At 54.5% G+C, this 7948-nt stretch overlaps 1 protein-coding gene across 7 annotated transcripts; it reads right to left on the reverse strand.

Annotated features, from left to right (window-relative positions):
- Positions 1-1128: 1128 nt before the first annotated feature.
- Positions 1129-6454, reverse strand: SIGLEC9 (sialic acid binding Ig-like lectin 9). 7 transcript variants are annotated; one of them, XM_011946256.1, is made up of 8 exons: positions 5938-6454; positions 5457-5735; positions 5206-5253; positions 4091-4362; positions 3850-3853; positions 3358-3445; positions 2890-2986; positions 1129-1527 (listed from the first exon to the last, which is right to left on the reverse strand). In XM_011946256.1, the coding sequence occupies exons 1-8, from the start codon at positions 6365-6367 to the stop codon at positions 1342-1344; spliced, it is 1404 nt and encodes a 467-aa protein (XP_011801646.1). In that variant the 5' UTR covers positions 6368-6454; the 3' UTR covers positions 1129-1341. The 7 variants fall into 7 exon arrangements, with proteins under 7 accessions (XP_011801646.1, XP_011801650.1, XP_011801648.1 ...); XM_011946260.1 differs by lacking the exon at positions 5457-5735; XM_011946258.1 differs by lacking the exon at positions 3850-3853 and having other exon boundaries at positions 4105-4362.
- Positions 6455-7948: the final 1494 nt, after the last annotated feature.

Below are 7948 nucleotides of genomic sequence, written 5' to 3' on the forward strand. Positions count from 1 at the left end.
TTTTTTGTATTTTTAGTAGAGACAGGGTTTCACCGTGTTAGCCAGGATGGTCTCGATCTCCTGACCTCGTGATCCGCCCGTCTCGGCCTCCCAAAGTGCTGGGATTACAGGCTTGAGCCACCGCGCCCGGCCGGCTGTGATTTTTAAAAAATTGTTCCTTGGTACTTTACGGTTTTTTGATGCTGCCGTAAATGGGCAAGAGTCCAGATTTAGGGAAGTGTTAGTGCCTCCTCCAGTCTTTTGATTCCTTCTCATCAGGGCTACTGCATAAAGTGACTGTTGTGAGATGTTCCTTCCCTCGTTCGGGTGCTGTACGTAGGTGAATTTTTTTGGATCATGTTTAATTTGCCAGATGATCCTTTGACCCTTTGGAAACGTTTCTCATTCCCTGGGTTTGGCTTTAGAGGAGGGAGATCATGAGCTGCTGCTTCAGTCTCTCCCTCAGCTCAACCCAGAAGTCCAATCCTGGAACTCCATTTTCAAAGACGGAGGCAGATGAAGGCCCAGGAGGAGGGCATTCTAGGAGGAGGGTCCCCAGTGTTCAAGGACTGAGGCATGAACCAACAGGACATGTTGCAAATGATCTGGAAAAGGCCAGAGGGACCGGTGGGTTAAGTGGTGAGGATGGAGGAGTGGACTGAGGTCGGAGAGTGATGTCATGAAGAGGATGTGACGGGAGGTTCAGGATCCAGGAGCCATGGATGGGCTGTGAGCAGCGCAGAGAGAGCTCAGTGTGTCCTAAAGACTCCCACTGGACTGTGCACAGTACGTAGACTACAGAGAGCAAGGAGGTCTAGCAGTCCCAAGGAGGGGAGATGAGGCCGAAGAGGTGGGCAGGATCCAGATGCTACCCAGACCTGATTTGCAGACTGAGGTCATTTCCTGGAAAGTGGCAGAATCACTATTTTGCAGGCAAGGGACACAGACATATAGGTACCAGTTGCCGCCAGAATCAGGAGAGGTTCCCAGCAGGACCTTTGTGTTCAAAGCACAGCGATCCATCACTGCTCAGCATACACCTGTGCCAGGAGCGCTGAGGGGAGGTAGCTCCTGGAGTGAGCACCACAACCTCACAAGTAGGGCTTCTCATTCCTGTTTTCCAGAGCAGGAAACCAAGGTACAGAGAGGTAGGGATTTGTCTGTCTTTTAGTCAAAAAACTAAAAAGGACGGCACAGTGTGGATTCAGGTTGGAGATACTTTGACTCCAAAGCCTGTGTGCTTTTCACTATGTGCTTAGCTCATCACTTTGAGGGCTGTTAATTCTACAAGAACCAGCCTCTGACTTCTCCCTTGCCTGGAGGGGCTGTGATCCCTCAATCAGGCTGAGTCTCTGCAGTTTCTCATTTGTGGATCTTGATCTCCGAGTACTCGGTGTTAGTGGCCTGTCCCTGCGAGTCCCGAGGCTTCACCGTCTGGAAGCTGAGGGATGCATACTGGAGCTCTTCTTCCCCCACTGAGGAGCAGGCAGAAGCTGGGGGAGGCTGGTCTGGGGGACTGTCTTCTGCCCAGGGTTCAGTCAGGGACCCCTGAGACATGGGAAAGAGAAGGGAGTCAGAGCAGAACAGAGAGGCTGGGCGTGGCGACTCACGCCTGTAATCCCAGCACTTTAGGAGGCTGAGGCGGGCGGATCACCTGAGGTCAGGAGTTCAAGAGCAGCCTGGCCAACTTGGTGAAACTCTGTCTCTACTAAAAATACAAAATTAGCCAAGTGTGGTGGTGGACACCTGTAATCTCAGCTACTCAGGAGACTGAGGCAGGCGAATCGCTTGAACCTAGGAGGCGGAGGTTGCAGTGAGCCAAGATTGTGCCACTGCACTATAGCCTGGGTGACAGAGCGAGACTCCCTCTCAAAAAACAAAAACAAACAAACAAAAAAATGCACTTGAGGCAAGAGCCTCACTCACTTCACCCTTGTTCTTGCCCTAGTGGAGAGGTAAGTGCTTAAAAGGTCAGAATGTGGCCGGGCGCAGTGGCTCACGCCTGTAATCCCAGCACTCTGGGAGGCCGAGGCGGGCGGATCAGAAGGTCAGGAGATCGACACCATCCTGGCTAACACGGTGAAACCCTGTCTCTACTATAAATACCAAAAAATTAGCCAGACATGGCGGCGGGCACTTGTAGTCCCAGCCACTCCGGAGGCTGAGGCAGGAGAATGGCTTGAACCCGGGAGGCAGAGCTTGCAGTGAGCAGAGATCGCGCCACCGCACTCCAGCCTGGGCGACAGAGCAAGACTCCAACTCAAAAAAAAAAAAAAAAGGGTCAAAATGTGCACTGCTGCAGGCTATAGAGTTTGGGATTTTTACTCTAGATCAGGGGTTGTCAAACTACAGTATTTGAGTTATATCCAGCCCACTCTTTATGTTTGTGAATAAAGTTTTATTGGCACACAGCCATATTCATTTCTTTACACAGGGTATATGGCTTCTTTCTCGCTACAATAGCAGATACGAGGAGCTGCAATGAGACTGTGTGGCCCATGAAGACAAAAATAGTTTCTATCTGTCGCTTACAGATAATATTTGCTGGCTTCTGCTCTAGACAGTATCGAGGCGTGGGGGAACAGCTGTTCAAATGCAGAGGAACTGGACGATGATGCCTTCTGGACAGTCCCCCAGTCAGGAAAGGAGAGGTGACAGGCAGGGAAGTGAGGGAGCAAAAGACAGAGATCCTCAGGCCTCAGCAATGAAGGGTCAGGATAGGGGGCAGGGACAATGCAAGCTGTTCTTGGGGGAGGAAACCAACCAAACATTGTGAATTTGGGGCTACAGAGAAGAAAGGAAGAACAGAGAGGAGGTAACTTTGGCTATGCCCAGCTGATTAGTCCTGGGGGTCATCCTGTGGGAGGTGTCCAGGCTGGATGCTGGCTGTGGAGAGTTCACAGCACTCACCTGAGAGGCTGAGCCCCTGACGGTGTTTGCATCCTCTATGTCCGTATCCCCCACGCCCGCAGCTGGCCTTGCCGATTTCTTCCTGCAGGACCTCACTCTGAGTGAAGAGACCAGACAGCTTTTCAGTGTGGTCAGATCAGGGTGCAGTGGGCAGACCAGGTACCCCCCATGTGTTTCCTATTAAGGGACTGCAGGGGTGACTGAGGCGGGAAAGCAGTGGTCCAGTCTTAGAGACCCCAAGGTTGAGAATAGAGACTCTCTTCTCCTGGACAGTGGGTACCAAGGTTTGCCACAGACTCAAAGCTCCTCAAACACAGGCCCACATGGAATTCTCACCATGCACCTGTGACCTCCTTCTTGCCCCAAGCTCTTGACCCATCCGGGTCCCTCCAGCTCTGGCTTCAGGGATCCAGCTCCCAGCCTGCCCTCCCCCAGGGCTCTCCCTCCCTTCCTAAGGTCCATGCTCACACAACGAAGATGATGCAGAAGGACACGAAGACCAGGGCTGTGGCTCCAGCTCCGACTGCCCCCTGAGTCACTCCTGATGTGGCTTTACCTGTTGACAGATTGGAGTTATTTTTGTGATATACCATAGAGAATTGGGTCTCTTCTCCTCCTCCTCCCACTTCCTGTAGGGTCCTATACGTCTATTTCCACTTCCGCTTCCCAGACACAAAGAACAGAAGTGAGAGAGAGAAGGACATGGAGAGACTCTTCCTGAGGCCAGTGAGGCGTGCAAGTGCCAGCCGTTCCTTTTTTTTTTTCTTTACGATGTTAACATTTTATCCATCAATGAATTCGTTTTGCATTCCATTTCCACTGTTTATAAAAGATGATTGCATTGCAGTATCATTTCGTTTGATTGCTAACTTGCTGGGCTTTTTCCTTTTTTTTTAATTTGATGCTCAAGGCAAGTACCTCAGTTGTGTGACTCCAGTTCAGCCCTGCAAAGAAAGGCACTTGTCTCCCTAAACACCCCTGTCCAGGCCCCATCCTCTCCCCTCTGAGATCCACTCCTGCCCTCTCCCCACCCCACAACCCTTCCCTGACAGGAAGAGGACAGTAGTGCTGTGGGTCCCAGGAAAGTGCTCACAGCCGAGCACAGACCAGAGCGGAGCTCCTCTCTGAAGGTCAGGGGGCCGCTCAGTGGTCACTGAGGGTGGAGAAGGTGTGTTCTCCTCCTCCAGCTCCTCCCCAGCACACCGGTGCACTCACTCTGCAGGGAGACGTTCAGGGAGACCTGCTGAGAGCCCAGAAGGTTCTGAGCTCTGCAGGTGAATTCCTCTTCATCCCTCAGGTGCACCCGAGGCAGCTCCAGCACCCCCGAGTTTGAGGGCTGTGAAGGGCACAGGGTCAGGCCTCCCCAGCTCAGGCTCAGCCTGGCAGGGGGATTGCTGTCAACTGCACAGACCAGGCGCAGAGACTGGCCCTCTGGGACTGAAAGAGACGAGCCATTTCCCAGGACTGTGGATACTGTAGAAAAAGAGACAGAGGGTCAGAGAAGTACGTAGATCTAGAGAAAAAGGAAAGATACAGAGACTGATGACAGCAAGTGACACACAGACATAGACTGAAGTCTGGACACATGCACTCCCACTGCTCACTGTCGGGAATGTGGACACATAACGTAGCTACATGTGCTTTTAGGAACTTAACCCACAGACTGAGATATTCCTGTGGAAGTAGATACAAGATGGTTCATTGCCATGTTCCTGCCACAGGATACAATGAGTGCCATGATCTTCCATCAGGAGATGCCACAAAATCAGAGTCCATCCGTGCAGCGGAATCACACACAGCCCCAGAGGAGGGTGCGGGCCGTCTCACTTCAGACGCCAAACCACCTCTGATCCTCCAGGGCACAAACCGAGGCTCAGGGCAGCCTGGATGGACAGTGGCTGGTTCTGGGGAGGGGGCAGGCATCGGAGGACAGACTCTGCTCTGCAATTTGGATTTTTGCCCATGGGCATTTATCACCTGTCCAGAAGTACTTATATCAGAACTATCGGAAATAAACAGATAAGGGTGGAGGTGTATTCAGGAGATGCACGAGAAGGAACCGCAGAGCCTGGCCCTGCTGTGTGAATGCCACCCTGTTCTTGTTTGAGGCCGAAGGGAGGTGTGTGTGGGAGTCCAAGAGTGGTGATGGGAGGATGGGAACAGACGGCCTTGGGGTCTGAGGACACAGAGGGGCCCTGAGTTCACCCACAAGGGCATCTCTGTTTCCCAAAGTGAGTTTAGGTTGAGGAATAACCCAGTCCCATCCTGACCTGAAGGCCCTGAACCTCCAGCCCCAGGGAGGGGGCTCCATCCTACCTGTGCCATTTCCTTGGAAGACAGTCATGCTCAAGTTCTGAGGGGGGTCTGGGACAGAAAGACATGGAGACCCGCATCACTGTGGGCTGGGAACGCTGGCCCTGTCTGTCCCCAGGAGCCGCATAAACAGGGAAGACAGAGCCATTGTCCTCCTGACCCCACAACCAGCCCAGATTCCGGGACCCAGCACCCTGTGTCCAGGCTTGACGCTCACCCCATCAGGGACCCAGGCGTCCCGGCCCAGCACTCACAGGACACGTTGAGGTGGATGGTCTTGTTCGTGGTCACGCTGGCCCCAGGGAAGGTCACCTGACAGGTGAGGCTGGTGCCGTGGTCCTGGGGCTGTGGGATGAGGGTGAGCACCGAGGAGTGGGTGGTGGAGGGGTCCAGGGGAGACACGGAGGTCCCCATCCAGGAGATCAGAGGGGGTGTCCCCTGCTCACAGGCCCAGGGCACAGAGCAGGTCAGATTCTGGGGGCAGCCGGACTCTAGGGTGCCTGGGATGAGGATGTTGGGCCTGTGTGTCAGGGCTGGTGAAGAGAGGGGGACTCAGGATCAGGACAGAGGATCCATGGTGCAGCTCTGGGGGGAACTCAGGCTCTGGTCCAGCTCCTGCCCTGAGCCCAACTCACTTCACCCTCAGCCCTCTCCTGGGGCAGGGGCCCCATCCCAGCCTTTCCCTGCCGCCCCCATGACCTTTCCCTGTGGCCTTTCCTGGAGCCCGTGCCTTACCTGTCACATGCACAGAGAGCTGCTCATATTTATAATTCCATTTTATAGTTCTTCTCTCCACACGAAAGTAGTACATCCCTGCATCACTGCTTCTGGCATCTCTGATGCTCAGGGTGCAATTCCTGGTCTGTGGGTCCCCAAGGAGGTGGAATCGGTCCCGAGTCTCTTCCTGCACTGCCCGAGCTGGGTTGTTTGTGGCCACCGGAGCATCCCAGTCTGTATGGGTCCCTGCCCGGAACCAGTAGCCACGAACTGGGTCAGAGGAAGTCCAGCCATACCAGGGGTAGGAGAAGGAGCAGAGCACATGGACACACAGGCCCTCCTGCACTGTCACAGACCTCTGCATTGTCAGTGAGTAATCCTTCCAGTTACTCCTCTGTCCCTCCACCGTCTCCCTCCCCCAGAGCAGGGGCAGCAGCAGCAGCAGCATGTCTGGGGTTGGAGGTGCCAGGGCCGCCAGGGAACGTCTGTTCCTCAGGGTTCTTCTCTCAGGAACTGAGGGCTCAAGACTTAGAGGAGGCCCCACAGGAACACAGGGGTGAGGTCAGAACAGTGACCTCCCCAGAGGAGGAACTTCACACACAGACACTGTCAGGCCTGGGTCAGCCCTGGGAGATCGATCATCTACAATCCCACATCCACTCCTGGGTCCCGGAGGCCAGAGCAGGAGACAGACTCACCCAGATTCCCACCCCATGCAGGGCCCACCCCACTTCCTGCCTCCCTCTCAATGTTCTTCCCCTTAGGTGACATTTTCTGCAGGGTGAAAATGAGTCCCATCTGGCCAGACCCCTGAGTCACAGGCTGTGGCTGTCTGTGTAGCTCAGAGGTGGGTCTCAGGGTCATGAGAGACAGGGGTGCAGGTGGGGTGAGCAGGCAGCCTCTCATTCCCCCTGCCAGCAGGTACGAGGTGGGCACCCCCTCTGCACAATGAGGCCAACACAGTAGAGCTGGACACTGTCCCCAAGGAGTCACTGTGCAGAGGGGAGACACTGAGGCTCCTGACTTCTGAGCTGTCCACAGCAGGAGCTTCAGTGGGGGGCACAGGCAGGATGGGGTCACTCTCCCCTAGGTCGGGGGGTCAGTCTCAGGGGGACCGAGCAGAGGGACACGGGGCTGTGGAGGTGAGGATTCCGCCTGTTGATACACGCCAAGGACACAGAGGAGAGCCTGGCTCGCGGGAGGTCTGGGAAACTGAGACTGTGATTGTTGTACTGTGAGGTTTGGAAGGGAGGAAATCCAGAAGGGAAGGGGCAGATTTCAAAAGGGAAGATACTTCTCCTTTCCTCACTGCTGTCTCAGCGCCACGAAGGATGTCTTCACCACCAACGTCTCGCTCAGCCACACTTCCCTGGTTACTCCAGAACCTGAGGGGTCTGCCGGCCCCGGGGCTTTGCTTCTGCAGGCTCTGCTCCCGGGGGTCCAGGTGAACAGGAGATGTGGAGCGAGGACACCAGCCCTGGGGCGTCCACCCCCAGCGACGGGCAGGATTTCAGGACAGAAGAAACGTGCCCCTGAATTCAACAGAAGACTTTTTGGAACTGTGTGGCTGGGCTGGGAGGAACTGGGAGTAGCCTGTGTGGTGGAGCCTCCTTAGACCGATGTCAGTTTTCTAGAAATAGTTTTGGGAGAAATATAAACCGTATAGATAAAAATATCTTCCCCCCAGGAAAAAAATCTCAGTGGTTTATACATATGAACACGCTTAGAGAAACAGAACAGTGGGGACACCACAGCACCTCCCCTTTGTTACCCCACTTCCTGTCAGCCACACCCCCACTTTCTCCGCCTCACTTTAACGCTAATGGTCTCCAGGCTTTTCTTTTTCTTTTTTTTTTTTGGAGACAGAGTCTCGCTCAGTCCCCCAGGCTGGAGTGCAGTGGCGCAATCTCGGCTCACTGCAAACTCCGCCTCCTGGGTTCACGCCATTCTCCTGCCTCGGCCTCCCGAGTAGCTGGGACTACAGGCGCCCGCCACTACGCCTGGCTAATTTTTTTGTATTTTCAGTAGA

This window comes from Colobus angolensis, unplaced genomic scaffold (assembly GCF_000951035.1).
Source record: "Colobus angolensis palliatus isolate OR3802 unplaced genomic scaffold, Cang.pa_1.0 Scaffold25, whole genome shotgun sequence".
NCBI lineage: Eukaryota > Metazoa > Chordata > Mammalia > Primates > Cercopithecidae > Colobus > Colobus angolensis.

Excerpts from the sequence above, each read along its gene's own strand:
- SIGLEC9 (XM_011946256.1), bottom strand. The coding sequence starts at position 6,367 with ATGCTGCTGCTGCTGCTGCCCCTGCTCTGGGGGAGGGAGACGGTGGAG. Across the intron at positions 5,254-5,456 it reads CATCCACCTCAACGTGTCCT|ACCCCCCTCAGAACTTGAGC; the intron begins GTGAGTGCTGGG and ends TTTCTGTCCCAG. Across the intron at positions 2,987-3,357 it reads TTCTGCATCATCTTCGTTGT|AGTGAGGTCCTGCAGGAAGA; the intron begins GTGAGCATGGAC and ends CTCTTCACTCAG.